The following is a 24318-nucleotide window of genomic DNA, read 5'->3' as shown; positions in this document are numbered from 1 at the left end:
CATAAATTTCGTCAAAGTTTTTATGATCAGATATTAGATTTAGCTCGTCAAAGTGTCATCTAAGTCCCAGAAAAATTGTCAAGTTAACAAATATTTTTCGTCCTTGTCTTTGTTGTCTAAATTAACACTGCATATTCAGTAGCATGGTATTTATAAGCCTGCTGTTCGTTTAAAACTGACTGCATGGATCCAGTATAATGATAAACATCCGATTTCTTTCTCAGCGGTTTATATTCATCACTCGTCGAGATGGGTACTATTGACATAATTCTGTGTGTATGTGTCGGTTCAAACATATATATGGAGATGTAAAAGACAAATCAACTCAGTGTTCGCGCGCCTTCTGAAACGCATCTTTCTGTGTGAGTGTGTGTGTTCAGTTCTTTGCGGCAGAACTGAAGAGACGCTGTGCGAGATGTGGTTTGTGCGCGCGCTTCTGGTGTGAGTCAAACAGAAAAAAAGAGACGCCAAAGAGTTGTTTTCTGCAACTTATTGCACGTAACTTTTTAATGTCAAGCAATTCTCTGCTAAATGCGTCTAATTAAAATGCTGACCTTTTGCAACATTGTGGTTTAAGTAGCATATTATTAAAATGATTCAGATGGCACACGCCATATTTACATTTATAATATTTCAATATATCGTGCAGCCCTAGTCTTAAGACATGGGGTGATGCCACTGGGGGTTTGACTGTTATTTACTTCTTTTAATTGAATCTCTGATCTGAAAGTTTAATCCACTACCTATTATAGAACACCAGGCCACTAGTAAGTATCTGTATCTACAATGGGAAATGTTACAGTAAATTTACAGGTACATTTTAACAGTATTATACTGTCATAAAACAGTAACATGCTGTATCTTTTATATAATGTCTATAAATATACAGCAGTATTGTGTTTTCAGCTCGTTTCATTTGTAATTCTGTATTATACTATAGAGACATGGCATACTGTGATGTATTTTTTTCTGTGCTTATTTCAAGTATAGGTTACTAGGTCTAGAAAATAACATTTTAACTTCTCTGCAAATTAACAGTTTTAAAATGTACACTTCAAGATTTTTTTTTTGTGTGTTTTTGTGAATTTTTATGTAGTTTTAAGCTTTTGTGAACATCAGTTAATCTGTGAAACGGGATAAACGGACGTCATTAATTGTATTGGTGATTAAACAGGCGACTGAGTCTTGCTCAAGCCTTACTGACATGTGAGCAAAAGAGAAAATTATTAACATTGAAAACAATTTGTATCTGCTGAAACTGCACAAACTGAACCCAAAACAAAGTTTTCTTCTGAAAACATGTGGGTGAGGTCAAACACAGAAGCTTTGTCACGCTGTCAGTCTCTGTTTTCCTGGGTGTTCCCTAGTGAGCTCACTTCTCCTTAGGCACTTCACCATAGGCACTTTAATTCCTCTAGTCTGGTTGTGTCTTCACAGTAATTGCACTCCAATTAGAATCGCACAGGTGCTGACAATCCTCTGTCATTAGTCTCTCTATGTATAGCTGTCTTTCTCTGTCATCTGTATGGAGTCCTTACCCTATGTGTGAGTTGTGCTCGTCTCCCGAGTTTTCCCTTACCTTCTTGTTCCTCCGAGTTTCCTATCCGTTTCATCCGGTTCCCTTTTTGTTTGGTTTTGTCTCTCATGACTGTTTATTTTGTATTTTTCCCTATCCCTAATAAACGACGTACCTGCAAATTGGATCCTGCCCTCACCTTGTGTTTTTCCCAAAACCCAACCGTCACAGAAGGACTCCATCAAACAAGGATCCAGCGGTATGTCTGCTGCCATGTTCTCCCCAGCCAGCAAGCGGGAGAAAGGTGGCTTCGAGGGCTCTCGCCTAGTGGTGTTCCGGGGAACCAGGGGAGGTCGCTCCGGAACAAACAGCCGGGAGGAGGTCCGGCAGCGATCTCCACTGTGGGCGCCCGTCGACCCGGGATTCGGTTGGGGGCTGCCAGTTCCCCAGTATGTCCCGAGAGGAGGGGGGAAACGCAGATCGGCCGAACCAGCGCCATGGAACCAGATGGCCGTCAGTCCAGCGCCACAGTACAAGATGGCCGTCAGTCCAGCGCCACAGTACAAGATGGCCGCCAGTCCAGCGCCACAGTACAAGATGGCCGCCAGTCCAGCGCCACAGTACAAGATGGCCGTCAGTCCTGTGCTGCTGCACAAAAGGGCCGCCGACCCAGTGTCACAGCACAAGATGACCGCCCGCTCAGAGCCACAGCACAAGATGGCCGCTAACCCAGCGCCACAGCACAAGATGGCCGCTAACCCAGCGCCACAGCACAAGATGGCCGCTAACCCAGCGCCACAGCACAAGATGGCTGCCAGTCCAGCGCCACAGTACAAGATGGTCGCCAGTCCAGCGCCACAACCCATGATGGCCGCCAGCCTAGCACCACAGCACAAGATGGCCGATTCAACACCTGAGTCTCCTGATAAGGTGCCACCGACTCACCATCATAAAGGATGGAGGAGGAGACAGGCGTCTGCCGTTACTCAAGGTCCGGAGAACGTTCCCAAGCGGGCCGCTGCCGTCCAGGAGGACGTTCCCGAGCGGGCCGCTGCCATCCAGGAGGACGTTCCCGAGCGGGCCGCTGCCGTCCAGCAGGACTTTCCCGAGCGGGCCGCTGCCGTCCAGCAGGACGTTCCCGAGCGGGCCGCTGCCGTCCAGGAGGACGTTCCCGAGGCGGTGCCCGATGCTGTTCGAGATGCCGAGGCGGTGCCCGATGCTGTTCGAGATGCCGAGGCGGTGCACGATGCTGTTCGAGAAGCCGAGGCGGTGCACGATGCAGTTCCCGAGGCCGAGACGGTGCCCGATGCAGTTCCCGAGGCCGAGGAGGTGCCCGATGCAGTTCCCGAGGCCGAGGAGGTGCCCGATGCAGTTCCCGATGCTGTTCCCGAGGCGGTGCCCGATGCTGTTCCCGAGGCGGTGCCCGATGCGGTTCCCGAGGCGGTGCCCGATGCGGTTCCCGAGGCGGTGCCCGATGCGGTTCCCGATGCGGTTCCCGAGGCGGTTCCCGATGCGGTTCCCGAGGCGGTGCCCGATGCGGTTCCCGAGGCCGAGGCGGTGCCCGATGCTGTTCCCGAGGCGATGCCCGATGCGGTTCCCGAGGCGGTGCCCGATGCAGTTCCCGAGGCGGTGCCCGATGCAGTTCCCGAGGCGGTGCCCGATGCAGTTTCTGAGGCGGTTCCCGAGGCGGTGCCCGATGCGGTTCCCGATGCGGTTCCCGAGGCCGAGGCGGTGCCCGATGCTGTTCCCGAGGCGGTGCCCGAGGCGGTGCCCGATGCAGTTCCCGAGGCGGTGCCCGATGCAGTTCCCGAGGCGGTGCCCGATGCAGATCCCGAGGCGGTGCCCGATGCAGTTTCTGAGGCGGTGCCCGAGGCGGATCCCGAGGCGGTGCCCGATGCGGTGCCCGATGTAGTTTCCGAGGCGGTGCCCGATGCGGATCCCGATGTAGTTTCCGAGGCGGTGCCCGATGCGGATCCCGAGGTGGTGCCCGATGATGTTCCCGAGGCTGTTCTCGAGGAGGTGCTCGATGCTGTTCCAGAGGCAGAGGCGGTGCCCGCTGCTATTCGGGAGGCCGAGGCGGTGCTGGAGGCCGTTCCAGAGGCAGTGCCCGAAGTAGAGGTGTCTCACGTCTCCACAGGCAGTCTTGAGTCGAGTCAGGTGTTCGTAGACCCTCCAGAGTCAGGGTTAGTCACCGTCGACCTTCCAGAGACAAGGTTAGTCACCGGTGATCTTCGAGGACTGAGTCAAGTCACCGGTGATCTTCGTCCTCCCATGGGTCCGGCCACAAGAATGTGGTGGTCTTCCGCTCCACCCTGGGGGACTCTGGCCTTGACCGTGAGGACGTGGTGGTCTTCCGCTCCGCCCTGGGGGGGCTTCTGCTTTAACCACATGGGTGTGATGGCCCTCTGTTCCGCCTAATGTCCTTTATTACCCATGTTGTTTTCATTTGTTTTTCTATTTTCCTCTTTTTGACCTGTCCCTCCGTCCCTCCCCTTTTTCCCTCCGCCGGTCCACCACCCTCCTGGACTCCTTGTTTTGTGTTACACCTTCCTGTCTCTGCCATTCCATTCCACCTGGTTGTTTGTCTCTGTTTCCTGACCCTCCGTCCCTCCCCCTAGTCCACCGCCGCTTCACCTCCCTCCTACCTCTTTTTCTGTTGGGTTTTCCGGGGTTTCAGGTGGAGCATCTGGGAGCTGCTCCGTAGGGGAGGGGGTAATGTCACGCTGTCAGTCTCTGTTTTCCTGGGTGTTCCCTAGTGAGCTCACTTCTCCTTAGGCACTTCACCATAGGCACTTTAATTCCTCTAGTCTGGTTGTGTCTTCACAGTAATTGCACTCCAATTAGAATCGCACAGGTGCTGACAATCCTCTGTCATTAGTCTCTCTATGTATAGCTGTCTTTCTCTGTCATCTGTATGGAGTCCTTACCCTATGTGTGAGTTGTGCTCGTCTCCCGAGTTTTCCCTTACCTTCTTGTTCCTCCGAGTTTCCTATCCGTTTCATCCGGTTCCCTTTTTGTTTGGTTTTGTCTCTCATGACTGTTTATTTTGTATTTTTCCCTATCCCTAATAAACGACGTACCTGCAAATTGGATCCTGCCCTCACCTTGTGTTTTTCCCAAAACCCAACCGTCACAAGCTTGAGTATCAGAGACACTAACAGGTGTTTGTTTTTGTACAAACACCAGAGAACTGCAAGCAAAGCAATTTCAATGTAATGGCTGATGGGCTGTAAAGTTCACACACACATGGAAAGAAACAGGTCAACAATGTTACATCATTAATGCAGGGTAATTATTAAATATAAATGTTGAATATAAATACACTACACATTTTTAAATTTGCAACATGTATTCAATATTAATATACATTATTAAATACCATAAAGGTTTTTTTTTTTTCATTGTTAGTTCAATGTATTAGTAATGTATTACCTAACATTACTAATAAACCTTTTAGTGAATTGTTTCCCTGCATAGCTGAGTTTTAATCAGAGATGCAAATGCACAATCCGCTCTTTGCTCTGCTGTGATCTGATTAAACCATGCAGGGCTCAAGACCAAGAAAAAAAAATCAATTTACAAAAATCTGCGACACATGATTTTTTTTTTTTTTTAAGTGCCACAGAATAATCATGCTTTATTATTATTATTATTATTATTTTTTTTACATTTAAACATTTCAGTCATGTGTTTATGTCTCCCTTCCTTTTACAGCATCCATATTAAAGTGGGAACTAAATGTTTTTTCCAACTTGAGAACTATATTCACAAAGAATTGTTTATTACCCAGAATCTGTGCCAATATCACGGACCACAAATATATCGGCATCACTTGGCCTTTGAGTGTAGTTTGGGCTCCTAATCAATGCATCCAATAAATGTTGTCATTCACAGTTCAAACAACACGAGCACTTCTTGCTCTCTCTCTCCCTTGTGCATATTAATCAAAATCATTAAACACGATAGAAAAAGGGCAAAACACCAAAGTTTCACGCGCGCTCGCGCACTCAAAGTCTTCAAACTACACGAGCGCGGTCTTGCTCGCGCTCTCTCTCTCTCTCTCTCTCTCTCTCTCTCTCTCTCCCTCGTGCATATTAACCAAAATCATTAGACACGATAAAAAAAAGGGCGGAACGCCAAAGTTTCACGTGGAGCATTCAGAGATTTTTCTCTCCATGACAGGCTGCTGGCTCCCACTGTTAATTTTTTTTTTTTGGAAAAGTTTACATTGGTTACTGTATTCTTTCAATTGCTCTAAACAAGTATTTTGGGTGACCTTTTTTTATTGAATGCTAGACATCAAGTTGTTGTTATTTTCATCTGAAAGAAGAAAAAAAAATTCAGTAAGCTAGGCCCTATGTGTTTAGTAAGCTTGTTTCAGTAAGCTGTGTTTCCAAGGCTTCAAGGTTTTATTGAATGCTATCTCTAAGTGCAAAGTAATGTATTCTTAGTCAGTCTTTTATTTTGTAATTTTAAGAGCAATAAACATATATTGCAATGTTAAGGAATTCATGTTTTTTTCATTCATATATGTAAATCAACATGTATAAATTGTTAGTAGTCAATTAATGGGGAGATAATCGAAATCGAATCAGTCTGAAAAAATTAATTGTTAGATTAATCGATGCATCGAAGAAATAATCGCTAGATTAATCGTTTAAAAAATAATCGTTTATCACAGCCCTACACGTAAACCAAACAGGGTTCAGTTAATATATGTTTCTGTTGATGGATGCGCATTCTGGCTTCCCAGACTTTACACTAACAGCGATGAGAGAAAAAAAAAAAACCTTGGACAAACCATTCACTTTTGTTCAGTGGGAATGCTGTAGGCCTATGCTGGATTATGAGCAGTCATTTATACCGTTATCAGCCAGGTGCTGATAGCGCGCTCACAGATGAGACCTGAACAACACACGTTGATATCTTTGTTTAAACTAAACTCATTTAAGCTTTGTCAGTTTAAACATTTAGGAGCCAGAGGACGCAACTTACGTCTGCAGTGTCAAGATTTGTAAATATTAAGCTCGCTCTGAAGTTCTGTTTAAATTGACCAATTTGCACAAATATTATGTCAAAATGCCCATCTTGCTAAGTATACTACAGCAGACATAGCCGACTGGTACCGAAAACGTGACTCTAAAACCATGAAACAAATCAAACCGTGAAAAGTTGAACCATGCCACCCCTAGTCTATATTTCTATTTGTTTTCATATTCTATATTCATGCTACTGCAGCATAGTTTTTATTATGTTTCTTACATTGTAGGTATGTGTATAGTTTTATAGTGTATGATTTTGTATGTGTGTGTATAGTTCAGCAGTTTCTTGGCATTCATTGTGGAGAGCAAAGTAAGAATTTCATTGCTCAGGGAAATAGAATCCTTTGAATTTAGTTGTTGTCCATTAATGCCGAATTGCAGCTAATTCCAAAGTGAAAGTAAAATTTGCACTGACATTTACAAGCTATTTAAAAGTGAAAACAAGCGAGGAAAGAGGGAAAGCCCGAGCAATATAATGATGATACCGGTATTACCAGTGGGAACATTTCTTCACCGTCAGAACCCTACTGGTCAAACTGATGCTGCATGAGCAGTTATATAAAACACATCTGAACTAAACGAAAACAGCAGATGGGCTGAATGAGATGCAAATTTACTCCCTGAAAGCAAAGCAGCTCTGTGGTTTTAAACACTACTGTTAACACCAAGGACATATACTAGACAACTATAAAGATATAGTTCTAAAAATCTTTCTCAATATTAAAGAATAGAAGAGTCCACACCACAGCTTTAATGATAAAGGCAAAGAGAAACTATATAATTGGAATCGCTTTCAGAACTTTTTTTTTTCCAGCTGATGAGCTATAAAATCAGAATCAATCCTGCCATAACAAGCTTGAGAATTCAAAGTGGCAGACGAGCGTGTGCTTGGAATAAACAGATTATATCATCCACTGGTGTACATGCTAATGTAGTTATCTTTATAGTTTTGTTCTTTGTGTGAACGGGCCTGGTTATTTTTGGAATCCCAAGTTATTGTTGGAATCACTTTCAGAATGATTTTTTACAGCTGATGAAAGATAAAAACACTGAAAGCCAATTAGAATCAGACCTGCTATAACGAGCCTGCTACCTTTTTTTCTGCTCTTTGCGTTGCGACCTCTGGAAAGTATGAGACATAATTCTCATTATTCAGAGTTTAGATCCAACCCTGAGAGAGAAAACAAAAACAAACGAGAACAAACAAAATGAGAGCAAACGTGGGTGCACACTGGGGTACTGAACCAGAGTCTACCTGAAGCAGGTGGTCGGAGTCTGATTGCACACAGTTCACGTGAATATGAAAGCAACATGGACTCGGGTTCGTACTTGTTCAGGAAGTAAAGTGACTTGTGTATGTGTTTTAGCCGATTACAATGTATTTTCTTCAATAACAGAAAGTACAGAGTTAAGTGATGATAGTGTTGTTTTTTCACCTTGGATTGCCCATGCAATATAGTGCATATATTTAGAAAAATGCTCCTCTTTATAGTTATTTTTTCTAGCTGACTATTGAACTTATTGACGCCGAATGGTTATTCTGATGTAAATGTATTGTTATGTGGCAAGCTTGAAACACTGAGAGATTACACGAGACATTTCAGTAAGTTGAACTGTATCTTATAATAAACCTTTCGATGTCCATTCAAGTTTATTTTTTACTATAGTATTAAAGAGAACGACATGGTGGGTCGGCATGCTACTTTAATTGAGGTACTAAAGAATGGCAAAACAGTATTTATTGTTTGAATTTTGTTATGAATTTGTAAGTTATAATTTATATTTATAATTTATACGTTCACGCATTAACAACACAGCGAATCACATTCTTCAAGGGCTGAGGAGCAGCTGGCCCATACAGTTAATGAATAACGGATCAACTATGACAGCCTACATTGCACATACTGCGAAGTGACTATCGTGGATTCGTACATCGCGATATCGATGCTTAAACGACACATCGTGCAGCCCTAACTTGTACTTTGCACTACTCCATTTTTGATCTCTTTGGTTTTCGGTAGAGATGAGTACTGCTTTTCCACTGAAACTTTGATGTGCATCGTCTTAGTTTATAATGTCAACATAACAAAAAATGGCGATCTCAGCAAAAATTTCAGTTGTAAATTAAGATATTTGGTCAAATTAAGATATTTTGCGACCATTTTAGGCACAGTCTGGTGAGAAAATTTTCCCACCGGTTAAAATTTAGTTTAAATAAAGATTAAATAAAGTAAAAATCTGCAAACAATGTGGAACCAATTAAGCGCAACAAAATATATATTTTTTTCTTTTTTTAAACTTCCAAAATCACTTTAGATAAGCGGCAAAAGTCAACAGGCTTTTCAAAATCCAAAATATTACCAAACAGGCGCTTTTGCATTTTGACTTATAGTCAGGTGCGACTTATTTATCAAAATTAATTTGACATGAACCGAGAGAAATTAACCAAGAGAAATTAAACAATAGAAAACATTACCGTCTCCAGCCGCGAGAGGGCGCTCTGTGCTGCCAGAGATGCTGCTCACTGCTCCTGTAGTCTACACTGAAGACATAGAGCGCCCTCTCGCAGTTGTAGATGGTAATATTTGCTCTTGGTTCTAAATAAATGCGACTTATAGTCCAGTGCGACCTATATGTTTTTTTTCCTCATCATGACGTATTTTTGGACTGATGCGACTTACTCAGGTGCGACTTATAGTACTTATAGTACTAAAATAAGAAAACCCAGTATCTATATATAATATAGATATTTAAGATCTAATATGATCAAACAAACAGTCCACTTTTAACTTCTTGATTTATTCAAAAAGAACAGTAACCTAGTATTTACATTGTATTTTTATGTTTATGGGCTGATTTCTGGAGTCCAATCATGTGGGACACATTAGATGTATATTTGCATGTATTAAACTCAATTACCTTCGAGTGATGGGGCCTGATCCTGGGCAGAGTACAACATTTCTTTAAACGCCTGTGGAGAAGAGAAGAACATGAAACACAATTTCCAGAGGTCAGACAACTGGTTTCCATTTTACACAGTAGCATGTGACTGACAAGAGACGCCCTGCCAAGATACAGACGGAGTAAGACTGATAGACATGAGTTCTTGAGTACAGATGAGGAAGTACTAAAGAAATAGAGGAAATGGCTGTTTTTAACTTTGTCCAAATCTAAAATTGGATATCCCCTCTGTAAGAAACAGACCATGTCCTTGAAACTGAAAAAACAAGGACAAAGCATCGGTTACAATACATACAAGCATAGGAGACTCTGCAGCATTTCCACAGGGATTCACCAATCGACTTGCCAATATTAAATTTAAACCTGTGACTGGAGACTGACCGACAGTGCTAAAATTGTGTGCCATTTTTTAATTATAACACACGTGCACTCCAATTCTACTAAATGAGTTTAAAACATCAATATTAAATTTGTGTGAATTGTGATTTGTCCATTTTCAGGAGTAATCACTGCACAGTTAGAGGCTGAGAGGAAAATAAACTGCATAATAAGGATGCACAATCAAGACAAAGCCATAATTGTTGATTATTTCCCTTGATATTGTAATCACGATCATTAACGTTGGTTAGAAGAATACAAATTTACAACCAGAAATTAGAAAGACAATTTTAATTTACAAAATGTGCAAAAAAAAAAAATTTGCATTGGAAAACGTAATGTAATTCCTTTTTATGCATCGGTAAATCAAGACAGTGACGTTGCTATTGTCATCACTGTTAACAGTCACAATTCCAGGAGTGACTCACAATGTTATACGGAACTATAATTTAAGGCATTCACAACTGCTTTTAGACGTGGTTATCACTCAGAAAACTTTGCCGTGTGTATGTTGCTGCTGGGCTCTTACCAGCATGAAAATACTATATTCTGAAGATGACATTCAGAAAGTGACCAAAGTGAGCAAAGAATGAGCTCACTGATGTCCGTTTTCTCACAAGAACTCCTATTATAATAAATGTAGCCTTCTAAACTGCATGATGAACTTATTATTTACATTGTATCTTCCTATACAGCTTTTTAGTATGATGCATTTTTTACATATAGCTTATAAAACTATCCTGGGGCTAAACTAAGTCATTGGTGTGAGCTTAAAATTTCTTGATTGGTGCACCAATAGTAATTATGATACGAGTCCAACCACAGCTTAGCACAAAGTGCATAATCACCAGAAACCATACAAGCTTATTTTTTAGCTTTTTTGGTAGCATGCTTTCTACATTAATATTAAGATTTTATTTCAAATACAAAACTGCAATGATATTGTGGACAGAGGAGTATTTTACTTGCTTTTATGCACATCACTAGGCGAAAGGTCATACATATCCAATGTAGAAGCACTAAGGGGTGAGAGAGGCAGCAATTTTGCCTGTGAAGCACAAATTAATAACAACCCATCAATATTTTACTTGTCCTCTTAGTTATCATGCCTCATTGTTACATTACAAGATACTGACAGAAGAAACAGGCCCATCTGAATAGGGCTATAGTCATAGAGAGTTCTCTGTATTATAACTGCATTGAGAATTTTTGTGAAAGTTTATTTGAATAAAAAAAATATTTTTAATATTGTAATATTTAAGAAATGTAATAATTTAAAGTGGAGAACAAGATTTAAATCCTCCACATTCAGCACAGTATTTGTGAAACAGACCTCAACAAACTCTACACCTGAACTACTAACTAATCAGAGTAAAGTGAAAGTGAAGTGACATTCAGCCAAGTATGGTGACCCATACTCAGAATTTGTGCTCTGCATTTAACCCATCCGAAATGCACACACACAGAGCAGTGAACACACACACACACACTGTGAGCACACACCCGGAGCAGTGGGCAGCCATTTATGCTGCGGCGCCCGGGGAGCAGTTGGGGGTTCGATGCCTTGCTCAAGGGCACCTAAGTCATGGTATTGAAGGTGGAGAGAGAGCTGTTCATGCACTCCCCCCACCCACAATTCCGTCCGGCCCGAGACTAGAACTCACAACCCTTCGATTGGGAGTCCAACCCTCTAACCATTAGGCCACGACTTCCCCAATATGTGAGAAATGTGAGTTTTGGAACACAATACAGCATAAGAATGCAAATAGTTTTTGACTACTGGCATGTTTACACTTGTCCGGTTCATTTGAATAAGTGTGAATGCTACCATCTGAACTTTAGTGCACACCAAAGAAGCCACCAGAAATATAGAAGTGATGCAGACAAAAGACATACCTACAGCTCTTATCTCACCTAGGGACGCATCTATCCGATACTCGGGATCGGTATCGGCTCCGATCAAGGCATTTTCTGTGGATCTTGTATCGGACAGTCGAGACCGATCCAAATCCGATATTGTGCGCATACTATTGTGTTATTGTTGAGCCACACGGAAGGCACAAAAACATTATAAAGCACCAAAACGTTTTCAAGAACATATTTCAAGTGTTCTGAAGCGGTTCCATAGTTCAATGTGAGGTACAGATTAATATTGAATTCATTAAATTCACGTTCCCATAAACTCATCTCTCCGCTGCTGTTCAAACAGCGTGTCATGTTCGGTTACAGACAAAACAATGAGACTCTCTTCAAGAGCGCACAATAACTGAGGTTTAAAACTGTTCAAAGAAAAGGCTCATTAAACTAACGCACAGATTTAATAGACTATGTATCAATATATCTTCCCTTTGTACAAGTGATGTTTGGTTCGCGAACGAATCGTTTGATTTGACCGGTTCTTCTTTGTGAACCGGTTAAACCAGTTCACCAAGTAGGACTGAATCGCTTGAAACGGTTCATGTCTGCATTAGTCCACTAGTCTAAGCTAAGGACTCCACTAGTCCTTAGCATTAATCCACAATTTAATTACTTTTTTAACGTGGCCAACACCAGAGACAATTTATAAGAGACATACCACTTCCTCAATCCTCAATACAACTACATAAGAAAAAAAAATTGCTTTTAACAGTCAAGCCGGGAAACATTTAAGCCTACCGTCTGGTTCCACTGACATATGCGCACAGCTGAGGAACCCTTGTGCATGCGTAGTAAAAGTATAACCTGTGGGGAAAAGGCGTTTTAAACCTTATTTTTAAAAGTCAACAAAATTTTGTAGCGATTTTTATCATATTTTACTGCTGTTTCTATACATGCAGTTTTTAATGTCCCGGTGACCAGTGACAGTGCAGTTCTGACTCTCTGCCCATTCATTTAGATAGGAGCCTGGTCTTGTTAGTCTGAAATAACTGCCCGGAGGCATGGCCAAGATGGCGGCCGAGTGGCAAGACATGCCTAAAAGGACTTTGCCAACACTCCCTCTGATTCGAAATAAACCAATATCCCGGAGTAATTCATTTACTTAAACAGTACACTGACTGAACTGTTGTGAAGAGAGAACTGAAGATGAACACGAGCCGAGCAGCTTTCTATCTGGACTCGGAGGGCTGCGCAACTGCGCACTTGTGACTCTGTGTTGTTTCAAGTTCATCATTCTGCGCACAAGATGCGCATAAGCGCTCTGTTGCGCTCTATTGGCGCCTTCAGTATCATATTTTCTGTGAAATCAAAGATTATTAATAGTCTTTCTTGTTCTGTCCTATCTATGATATGTTGCTGCCTTTATTACTGTGCTATAGATTTAAAAGAAACACATTTTAGATTTCTATATAAATGTATATACTTTTCTAGAATCTAGAGTATCTTTTGCTGCTGAATTATCTACCAACCTAGTTTATTATAATATTTTTCAAATCGTTTATGATTATATATTTTTTTATTTGTTATTTTTCATTAAAATGAAGTTGTGTATATGTGGTAGATTGTGATTAACACAAAAGAATGATGATCAGGTCAACAAAGAAGAATAAAAATTCTATATTGAATAAAAAAAAAAACTGCTGGTATTGGATTGGATTGGATTGGATTGGCACATTCTCAGAATTTTCAGGATCAGATCGGATTGGTTCTGAAAAAATGGTATAGTTGCATCCCTAATCTCACCTGAAGTAACTAATCACGCTCTTTAGCAACAGTTTTGGATGTCTGCTAAGTTCACAAAATATATGTCATAAAAGCAGTCCAAACAGGTTGTGACCGTATCCTCATGCATTTTGTTTTCTATTTTTTAGGATCAGTGTTAAAAAAGTGTGAACACTAAGAGAATCGGGACTACATTTTATGTTGTATATAAATGTATGAAAAAAGAACCAAGTGTAAACATAGCCTAAGTGAAAAAAAGAAAATACCCAGAGTGGAGCTTGAGGAAAATGCTCTTGCAAAAACAATGCTGTCCAAGTGATGTCAAACTCACATGCAAATGCAGTTCTGTAGTTTACAGCACAGATTCTGCAGAAGCCTGTTGTAAAATCAGAATCCTGTAAGATAACATGAGCTCAGAGGGAGCGTGGCCTTGACAGTTGGGATGTTTACTTGTTCTAGCAGCAGGCCTGCACAGTTCTACACTCAGGCCAGCATACACCACATTCCCATGACTAAGAAAAAGGTCTTAAACTCTGTGGCAGCCTTGCCTTTAGTCTTGACTTCAGCAAGATTTTTGAGACAGTGAAACTTTTTTTTTTTTCCCAAACGTCAGGAATCATGGGATAGTCCACTCAGAACACAAAAATCAGCAAAAACACTCATCTCTAAATAAGCTAACATCAGCAATGTCAAGACTGTGTGCCACAAAAGGCCACAGAACACAACAAATCAACACATTCATAGGACACAGTCACTGCGGGCAAAAACAAGTGTGTGCTACCACCAAAGAGAGGGGAAAAAATTATCCTTGAGATCAGAACTGATCTGTCCTTGAGGCAGGTGAAAGAGCATTATAAAGTCTAAGTATGACGGAGAAAGCAAATCCTTAACCGGTTAATTTTCCGCTATCATTTATTTGTGATGCGGGCATCCCTCGAAAACACAATCCGCTGTACTACTCCCAAAAAAAGAGACGATTACTAATTAATTAGCAAATGTCCAAGAGGAAGGCAATAATCTAATTATGTGTAGGCCATTAAACCCTGCAGCACACTAAAGCCCTGTCAACTCTAACCCAGTCCAGTGTCGAAGACAAAGAAAACTGCCTCATGTGAAATAATGCAATAATTTAGTCCGCTCAGCACTGCTTTTTGAAGCTCTGTATCACCATCATATAGGTTTGTTTCTATGGAACAACTCCTGCAGGTAATTACAGACTTGAAAAACGAGGCTGATAACGGCTGCATGGCAATGTGAAAAAAAAAACTAAATAGATTTATTGCACTGACACATTACACTGCCACTACTAAATTTTCTTTATGAGCAAAAAGCAGAGGTTAAAAAAATTAGTGTGCTTGATTTCGGTCAGTGTTAAAACTTGATGAACTTGTTCACCCTGTAAATTCTCAAATATTACGTTTTCCTACTCCTCATTAATATAAATCCTAATATTAAGGATAAACAGCTTGTTTTTGAATATCTGAATCGATTAACAGTACAATAATACAAGTTTATTTATATATAACTTTTAAAAACAACTGGGTGCTTTACAAAAGCTAAAGGAAAACAGACAGTAAAAACAAAATAATAATAATTAACCTATGGAATAAGGTAAAAAAAAAAGAGGAGTGCTTGATTCAAGGGATGTTGAAAGACATTAAGAAAAGGTAAGTTTTCAAGGTGGATTTAAAAATGTAACGTTACAGGGTTTGGGCAAATCTGATGTAAACTAAGGGGCTAATCAGAATCAGAAACATAATCAAACATAATTAATACCCAAACAGATGGTTTAGAGAGTTCTGTCCTCTAAACTGCATCCATGCAGTCAAGTGGAAAAAAACATACTGTCCTTCGAATTCATACGTACAGTTACATGCATATGTTGAGCAATTTGAAACTTTATTTTATTTAGTCTTCTTATTGGTTTAGACGTGTTATATAATATATTAATAAAGCAGATGATGAGCACTGCGAAACATGGACTGTTTCACCTGCATCCCTGATGATCATTAAGACTCACATTAGCTTTAAGGCTAACTTACCAGGAGTTAGCTTTCAGTTACAGACTAACCCTGAACAGGTATGACAGTCATTAAATCACACAGATACAGATGTAACTTAAGCCTGTCTTTTGCTCAAATTTTACATTATAATGACAGATTTCCGACATGTTCCTGAAGATAAACTGTCTGAGGTAGCTCAAGGCTGCTTTTCTTCGGCTCTTACCTCATATTGAATGTATTGTTTCCTCCACTCCGGGGTGATGTGGGCAGACAGGTGCTCGGTAAATTTCATTTTTATTATTTTTTCGGAGCGTATTTTTTATTTATTTGTTTTTTGGCTGAGAAGGGGAGTCTCGCGCTGCTGGAAATTTACCAGTGAATCATCGCGAGCTTAAAAATCACCCTCAGATTAACGGATGTTCTTCGCTGCTCCGCGAGACACATATTCAGGGGAAATATTGCGACATTTTCACACAGCCGACGCCGGTTTTCCTCATTATCCCTTCAGGTATTTTTTCAAGTGCTGCAGTGGTTTAGAGGGACGAAGGAGCACTAGATCGAGGCTCTCTCTGCCTGACATCTGAGGCTGAAGCTCCAGCCGCCGCCATCGTTGTCGGGCAATGACGTCACAGAACGTCACCACAGAGGATGTTTTCCAGCTCGCGGTTTGACCCCCTCATACCAAATAATAACTTTGAATTAAAGAAATGTGAAATCAAGGGCAGGTTATTCTTAACCTTATAGGGCTAAACCTAAATCGTTCCTCGTCACACAAAGTGCATTGGAATTCATTTCACTTGAGCTTGTTTATGGTTGACAGTATTGACACAAAGCGGCACTACTGCCTTATATTTCTGTGCTTTCCCAACTCAGTTTTGTTAAAACGTATTTATGCATTCATTATTTTTATTTTTTATGTTGCTTAAATGTGAGTTAAATATTGGTAAAAGGATCAAATGGCACGAGACATGTAAATAGTTTAAAACATATTCCAACATTTTATGATATTTCCCAGATTCTTTTCATTCAGACAGCACAAATATTTAATGAGGCAATAACGTTATTCTTTTTCCCAAATTAAGAAGTATTTTACTCTATTAAGTGAGCAAATAAACAATGACAACAACAACCAAATAAACAGAAATAGCATTTCTGTACAGATGAAAAAGGAAAAATGAACATGAAAAATAAGAACAAAATAACATTTTAAACTAATATTCCCATTTTCAGAGCATCTAATATTTTATATTTATATAGGTCATCATTTATGATTTTCTTAATCTGCTCTGAAAAATAAGGATATTGCTATAATATTTAGCTGGACTGTCTCAAAATAATAATAATAATAAAATAGAAACAACGGAAGGGCTGATTATGTGGTTGTTTGGAGTTGCTCTGTACATCAGCATGGAATTAGTCCTGGTGTTCCATCAGGGTGCGGTGGATCTCCAGGAACGTGGGTCTTTCTTTGGCATTTCTTTCCCAACTGCTAAGCATGATGGTGTGCACTGAATCAGGACAACAGTACTGTTTCGGCAGATAGACCTGGGGGGGTTAAAAAACACAGCTCAGCACTGACACCTTTAGTTTTTTCCAACTTATTACATGGATGTTTTTTGACTTCTTAGGCATAGGGGGGAATTGCATAAATATATGTCAATACAAGAATTTGAAAAATACATCGAAATACTGCAGAAATGCATAGGAGGTCAATAATAATAATAATATATATATAATTGTATATTTATTAATATTTAACACTAAATTGTATAATAAAATAATAAATATATTAAATAATAAACAACAAATAAAACAAATAATACAAATCATTTGAATAAACATTTTAAATGATTAACAATTACTATGCACAAATAAAAATATGTCCTACATAAACAAATGAACATTTAAACATATTAATTAACATGTCCCTGTATGCAGTAGTAATCTCCACGATACAGGTTCCGGCTCATGCCGAAGTCAGCGATCTTGATTGTGTTATTTGTGCCCACTAAACAATGACATTTAGCGAGATCATGGTGAACAAAAGATACTTCAGATACTTCATTCCCGAGGAAATCTGAGAGGCCATGTAGATCAGTATTAATGTAGCTGCAGAGAAAGTAAAAGGCATTTACAATATTTTATCCTAAATTTTGTTCTGTTCATCAAACAAAACAACTATCATGGCTTCAGAAGACACTGAATATAGAACCCAAGTATCTCTTTAAGCCTTTTTTTATCAGTTTGTGGCTAATTTCTGACTGCAGAAAAAAAATCATAAATCTTTCTGTTGTGTGTGTGTGTGTGTTTCTTCCCTTAACAGAAAATATGATATTAATTTATTATAATATTATAATAAAGATGATGCTGTAAAAAAAATCAATAAAGGAAATGTCCATATTTATTACAGGTGTTTTACCTGTATTTAGAATTTTGCATTCAACGCAGCGTGTTTCATGATTACTGGAAATCTCAATAAGATTACTGGATAAGGTCCTAGCAGAAAATTCTAGAAGTCCTAGCAGTCTTTGTTCATAGTAAGTAAACTAAATTAAACATTAACTAACAAAATTTTATTATTTTTATCTTATGTGAAAATTCTTCTTTCATATTATTGCTAATTTAGCTTTTGTTGATGGTGAATTTAAGTTTTAAAAAGCGACAAAAATATTATAATGATACGCAAGCATAGCGAAGCTGAGAGGCTCGCTACCCCTTTGGGGGTTTCTAAAACAGTTAGATTGGTTGCTGGGAACGGTGCTCTACTTCTATTTCCTCCCAGACCTCAGAGGTCACCATGTGTTGGTGCGCACCGACAACACATCAGTGGTCTCTTATATCAACCACCAGGGAGGTCTGCGTTCGCGACCCTTGTACAAGTTGGCGCACCAGATCCTTGGGTGGTCCCAGGACAAATTCCTCTCACTCAGAGCAGTATACAGTATATTCCTGGAAATCCTAATGTAGGAGCAGATGTCCTGTCAAGAAACCACCTCGAGGTGGTGAAGCAGATATGGAGAGTTTTTTGGCAGGGCCCAGGTGGACCTTTTTGCGATTTAGGAGATATCATGATGTCCCTTCTGGTTTTCTCTAGTTCATCCAGCTCCTCTGGGACTGCACGCTCTGGTACAGACTTGGCAGAGGCTTTATCTGTACATCTTTCCACTGATTTTTCTGCTCCCGAGAGTTCTGGCGAGAGTACGCCGAACGGGGCTCGCCTATTATTAGTAGCCCCGTTCTGGCCGGGCCGAATATGGCTCTCAGATCTGGTCTCGCTCTTGGCTCTCCATTGGAGAAACTGATCAGGACAGATTTACCCTCACAGGCGCAGGGCACAATAATTCACCCCCACCCGGAGTTGTGGAAACTGTGGGTGTGGCCCCTGAGGGGGCACAGCTCATAGCTTCCGGTCTCTCAACTGAGGTTGTCGAGACTCTCCTCCAATCCAGAACTCCCTCAACGAGGAAACTGTATGCCCTGAGGTGGAAACTCTTCACCTCATGGTGCAGAGACTGCCAGCTTGACCCAGCTAACTGCCCAGTTGGTACAGTTCTGGAGTTTCTACAAGCCAGGTTTGCTGCTGGGGTGACCGACTTCACCTTAAAAGTTTACGTGGCGGCCATTGCGGCCTACCATGTCCCCTTCGGTGACCAGTCAGTGGGCAGACACCCCCTAGTGACACGTTTCCTCTGTGGTGCACTGAGGCTGAGGCCTCCAGTATGCTCCCGTGTTCCCCCTGGGACTTGGTTATGGTATTAGAGGCTTGGAGACCTTCAGGCCCTCTCAGTGGCCCCTACTCATCTCAGCTTTGTGCCCAGCATGGCCAAAGCATTTCTTTACCCTTGAGCGGTTTATGTTTCAAAGTTCTCTCTGTCACACCTCAACCGATAGTATTGCAGGTCTTCTGCCCTCCTCCCTTCTGGGAGTCTGACCAGAAGAAGCTAATTGTATGTATCCAGCTCAAGCGCTAGATACATACGTCCACAGAGCTGCCCTGTGGAGAAAGACGGACCAACTGCTTGTGTGCTATTGTCCTACCAAAGTGGAATTTTTCCTGCAACTTAGCAGAACCTTAGCCGTTGGATAATTGAGGCCATCATCTGACCTTGAGTCCTCTGATCTCCCCTTGCCCATGGGAGTAAAGGCTCACTCAACATGGTGTATGGCGGCCTCTAAGGCCTCTTAGCAGGTGTATCCATGCAGGACATCTACAACGCTGCAGGAGAGTCCACTCCCTTCCAATTTTGTGAGGTTCAATGACCTTGATATGCGAGCCATTCCGGCTCTTCTGTTCTCTCGTCTTAGCTGTGCTCTTCGGAATCACACTAGGCTGGCTCGAGTTTCTGAAGAAGAACTTTTCAGGTTACGCATGTAACTATGGTTCCTCAAGGGAACAAGACGCTGTGTCTCGATACCATATTCCCTGCACCCCTGCCAGTGCTTGCTTCATTCCTAGAGGCTGATGTTAGCACTGGCACACGTGCTTTTAAGCTTTCTGGTCAATGACGTCACCCGCACATGACGTCTCGGCTTTCCATTGGGCTGATTACACATGTGATTCAGAGCACAGTCACGCAGAGGGCATTCCCCAAAGCATTTCGACGCATTGTCTCGTGCCCTCAAGGAACCATGGTTACATGCGTAACCTGAGATGTTTTCCATAGCCTGGAATTCTGGTAGTTTGTGTAAAAGTTGTGACGTGTCCTGGTAGTCAGATCCCATGGAGAAAATATTTTTATATGTTGAATTTGATTCAACGTCACTGGATAGAGAAGAGTGACAGTGGATGAATGCCTCTCTCTGAACAGACTGACGCATAGTCAGCTCATCATACAGCATACGCCGAAAGGCCTTCAACAAGAGTGATACATACATTCTACATTAATAACCACAAGCTGACAGCAGGGTTATTTATTAGTTAACTCAAATTAAAATTAAAAATATACAAAACTTGTTTAATTTTAAATAAAATAAAGTGAAAATAATCTATTTTTAATGAGCTATGTACTAACCAATGCAACTTTTATTATTTTCATGTAGTTTAATTTGTACTAAAATAACTATAACTGAAAAAAAGAAAAAAATGTAAGAAAAATTACAAAACACAACAAAATTAAAACTTTAACTAAAATTAAAACTAAAACGGAATAAATATGTGTGTGTGTGTGTGTTTGTGTACATTAGTGATACTAAAATAACATTGGCTGACGGGGTGAATCAAATTATCATGTTGTACAGTTTTTTTTTTTTTTACTGCACAAGATTATCAATAGTCATATGCCCAGGAAAAATACAGCAGGCTTCAAACTCAAGTTTAATAACCAGGATGATGTTGACTCTGAAGTTGATGCTGAAGATGATAATCTTACCTTCTCAATCATCTTCTGCCAGACCTGTCTCCATAGTATGATTAATATGATGGCCAACAGAATGACAATAATGGCCAGCAAACAACCTATTAAGATCCTTGTGTTGCTTTCATAAATTTTGAAGGTGGGATCACCAACCTGCAGAAGGTTCAGAGTAATCAAATTCTGAATTTTCTTCAAAAGGACATCCTTCAGTGCCATACTGATCAGAAAATGCGACTGGCTCTTTTAACTCTAGGATGGGACTTGCAGTCAGCATAATGAGAGTTATGAGAGCAAACAATTATTGACAAAGAATTCTGTATGGCAGTGGTTTTTCAACCTGTGGTCCGCAAATTCAAATTCGCAAATTCAAACATGCATAAATGGCTGTTGTGTTTCCTCCTGACTGCTTGCTCTGGTGACTATCTACCCGCTGCCGAGCTCTGCCTGGATCAGGTTTTCCCGTTTTGCTGAGCGGTGCCAGCCCGAGTTATTTTCTGTTAATTTCCAGTCCATTCTAGGGCTGTGCGATTAATAGAAATCGTCATAAAATCACGATTTGAGCGTGCACAATTTCTAAATCGCTTTATAGCATGATTTTCCGCAGCCCTGGCCTCCCATAGTATGCTATCCGATCCAATCAGAATGCACTGCGCCTAGCGCGAGAACAGAACAGACTGGCCATATGTCTAACTTTAGGTTCACACACTGTCTGTGATGCGCCTTTTTTCCGAGCCCATGTTAACGGATCAGAGCATTCACACTGCACGTGGTAAAAGGCTAACACATGAGCATAGAGAGAATTGTGAGTGCACAGGACGTAGTTTAAATGAGAGGAGAAACTTTTTAAGTGCACACACTCTCTCCGCGCAGAGCAGTGTGTATCTGAGCAAGTACGTCTGGTTTTGTGAAATCTGCTTGCGAACAGAGAGATTCACCCTTGTGCATTATTTTAATGTGCTTTCAGGTTATATTCATTAGTTCTTGCTGCTGACTGAAAGTTGAAGCTGTTTTAATGGTGCCTAGGAGACTCCCACTCCATCACCCTTGTAATTTACCAGAAATAAATGCATCCATTACAGGCTGTTTCAGCAAGTTAGAATTGTGAATTCGTCCCCTTGGAATTATAAGATTATATCTGACATTTTTGTCAAAATTGAGTTATTCCCATATTGTCATTCTGTGACAACTTATTTACATTATGTGATAGATTTTTTTAAATGTTGTATACATTATGGGATTTCTATTTTAAAAAAACAATAAGGTTCTATCTACACGGTGGAATGCAAAAACTTTTGAAGCTCAACATCTTAAAACTACTTGGAATGCAGATAGAACCTTATAATTCCAAGGGGACGAATTGGCAAGATGAAAAGAATGCACCATGAGCCTAAGTGTTGTGTTAAAGTAGATGTGACTGTTCAGTGGCACGCTAGTTGTTTCTTTCTGAAGAAATGAATCGAATGAGAAATCTTAGCTGTGTAACAGAAAAAAAAAACAGAAAAAAAAAACTCTTTGTTAATAGTTGCCAACTTTTTTCTGTGTGTGTGCGCTGCTTCACAAACTATTTGTCAACAATATATTTAGTTTAAGACTTTTCCAGACATTTTCCAGTGTGTTTTAATGTGTGTTGTTCTTAATGTCCATTAAAGCTGCAGTAGGAAACTTTTGTAAAAATATATTTTTTGTACATGTTTTTTAAACCTGTCATTATGTCCTGACAGTAGAATATGAGACAGATTATCTGTGAAAAAAATCAAGCTCCTCTGGCTCCTCCCAGTGGTCCTATTGCCATTTGCAGAAAGTCATCAGCTCCCGGTAAAAAACAACCAATCAGTGTTTGTGTTCAAAATGTAGAAAAATGTACATAATAAGCGAGTACATCATGAATCCATTTTCCAAACCGTGTTTTTAGCTTGGCCTGAATCACTAGGGTGCACCTATAATAAGTGTTTATATTCAGACTATTTTAGATCGCTTCGGGGGTACAGCGGCGGAGTAACCCAGTACCTTTGTGATGCTTCATAGACATAAACAGAGAGAAGTAGTTCCGGCTACAATGTTCTTCCGCAAGACGCAAGCAGTTCTGTTTATTAACCGCTAGAGCGTCAAAAGTTCCCTACTGCAGCTTTAACTGGTTTCTTTCAGCATGCAGTAGTTCAAGCTGAAGGAAGGAAGTCTACTGTAAATCCACACACACTGATCAACCTAGTCATAAAACAATGGGAAGGAAGAGAAAACATTTTAGTGAATCTACAATAAAATCTATGTACTACACTATGATCTTGCATTCTCTCGCTCCATTTCCATCTCTTGTGAAGATTGATGTGCTGATGTGAGGCAATCGTGTCACAATCTAAGCCTGACTGTGTAGAAACACGATGATTTTTATTATTTTGAAAACACTAGTGTACAGTTCTGTCTGTGATCATGTTTCTGAATTAATAAGAAGAAGACACAAAAAGGTTTAGATGTTGGTTGTGTTTCAGAGAATTTATGTCATTTTTATATTTGAAGTAAACAATCATTTGGTATAGCTTCTAATACAACATGTCCTTAAATGTGGCATAGTTTATTTTGAGTAAAGAGAAATAAATGGTTTTCACCTGTGACAAATTGATTGAGTAAATTAGCTGGTATAGAGGAAAATGATGCTTGTCACGAGAGAGGTGGAGCCATCCTGATTTTCAGCTGTATAAATTTGGATGGTGGAGCACTAATGCATTATTTGAACTGCAAGCTTAACAACAATGGGGTTTGGGCAGGTTGGATTTGGAGTGGTGTTCCTTTTTGTCAGAGGTGGGTAGAGTACCCAAAAACTTTACAAAAGTAAAAGTAATTCTAGAAATATTTACTCAAGTAAAAGTAAAAGTACTAGTCTTGAATAGTTACTTGAGTAAGAGTAAAAGAGTATCGGATAAAAAATCTACTCAAGTAGTTAGTTACTAGTTACTTTGGGTCATATATACGGAGCCTATTTTTATTTAGATATATAGATAAAATGTATGTTATGTGTGTGTGTGTGTGTGTGTGTGTGTGTGTATATAAATGTATATATTTCATCAGCCTTTACTCCAATTTATGTAATTTATTATAAAACCCTGTCTGTTTACTTAAGTAACAGAGATGTCATGCCATAACATATTTTTAATACAACTGACTTTATATTAAATGTGAATTTAACATTGAAAGTTAATGTGATATAAATATTGCTACTAATCTTTCATTGTTCAGAAAGAGAGCAAATAACATTTACATTATTAAAGATCATTTTCACTGACAGTCTAGAGTTCAATCACTCTCAGAAACTCCCATTAAAATCACTGAAACTGTTAACACTGTGAAATCAATATCTTAATTATAGATTCGTACACACATCTGCACTTTGTTGTTTCTGACGAGAGAATTAGCCAGGAAGAGGTATTCAG

The 24318-nt window shown here is 40.3% G+C and overlaps 1 protein-coding gene across 1 annotated transcript in view; it reads right to left on the bottom strand.

Moving 5' to 3' along the window:
- The window catches only part of LOC128025803 (xenotropic and polytropic retrovirus receptor 1 homolog), a 37488-nt gene extending 21306 nt beyond the window's left edge, over window positions 1-16182 (bottom strand). Inside the window, exons 1-2 of the mRNA XM_052612329.1 lie at window positions 15763-16182; window positions 9478-9529 (exon numbers count right to left, since the gene is read on the bottom strand). Coding sequence (XP_052468289.1) covers window positions 9478-9529; window positions 15763-15831 — 121 coding nt within the window. The 5' untranslated portion in view covers window positions 15832-16182. The remainder of the gene's footprint in view (window positions 1-9477; window positions 9530-15762) is intronic.
- Window positions 16183-24318: the final 8136 nt, after the last annotated feature.

The sequence above is a fragment of the Carassius gibelio genome, chromosome A2 (genome assembly GCF_023724105.1).
Source record: "Carassius gibelio isolate Cgi1373 ecotype wild population from Czech Republic chromosome A2, carGib1.2-hapl.c, whole genome shotgun sequence".
Taxonomy (NCBI): domain Eukaryota; kingdom Metazoa; phylum Chordata; class Actinopteri; order Cypriniformes; family Cyprinidae; genus Carassius; species Carassius gibelio.
The sequence above is the reverse complement of the archived record's forward strand: the minus strand, read 5'-3'. Positions and strand labels throughout refer to the sequence as shown.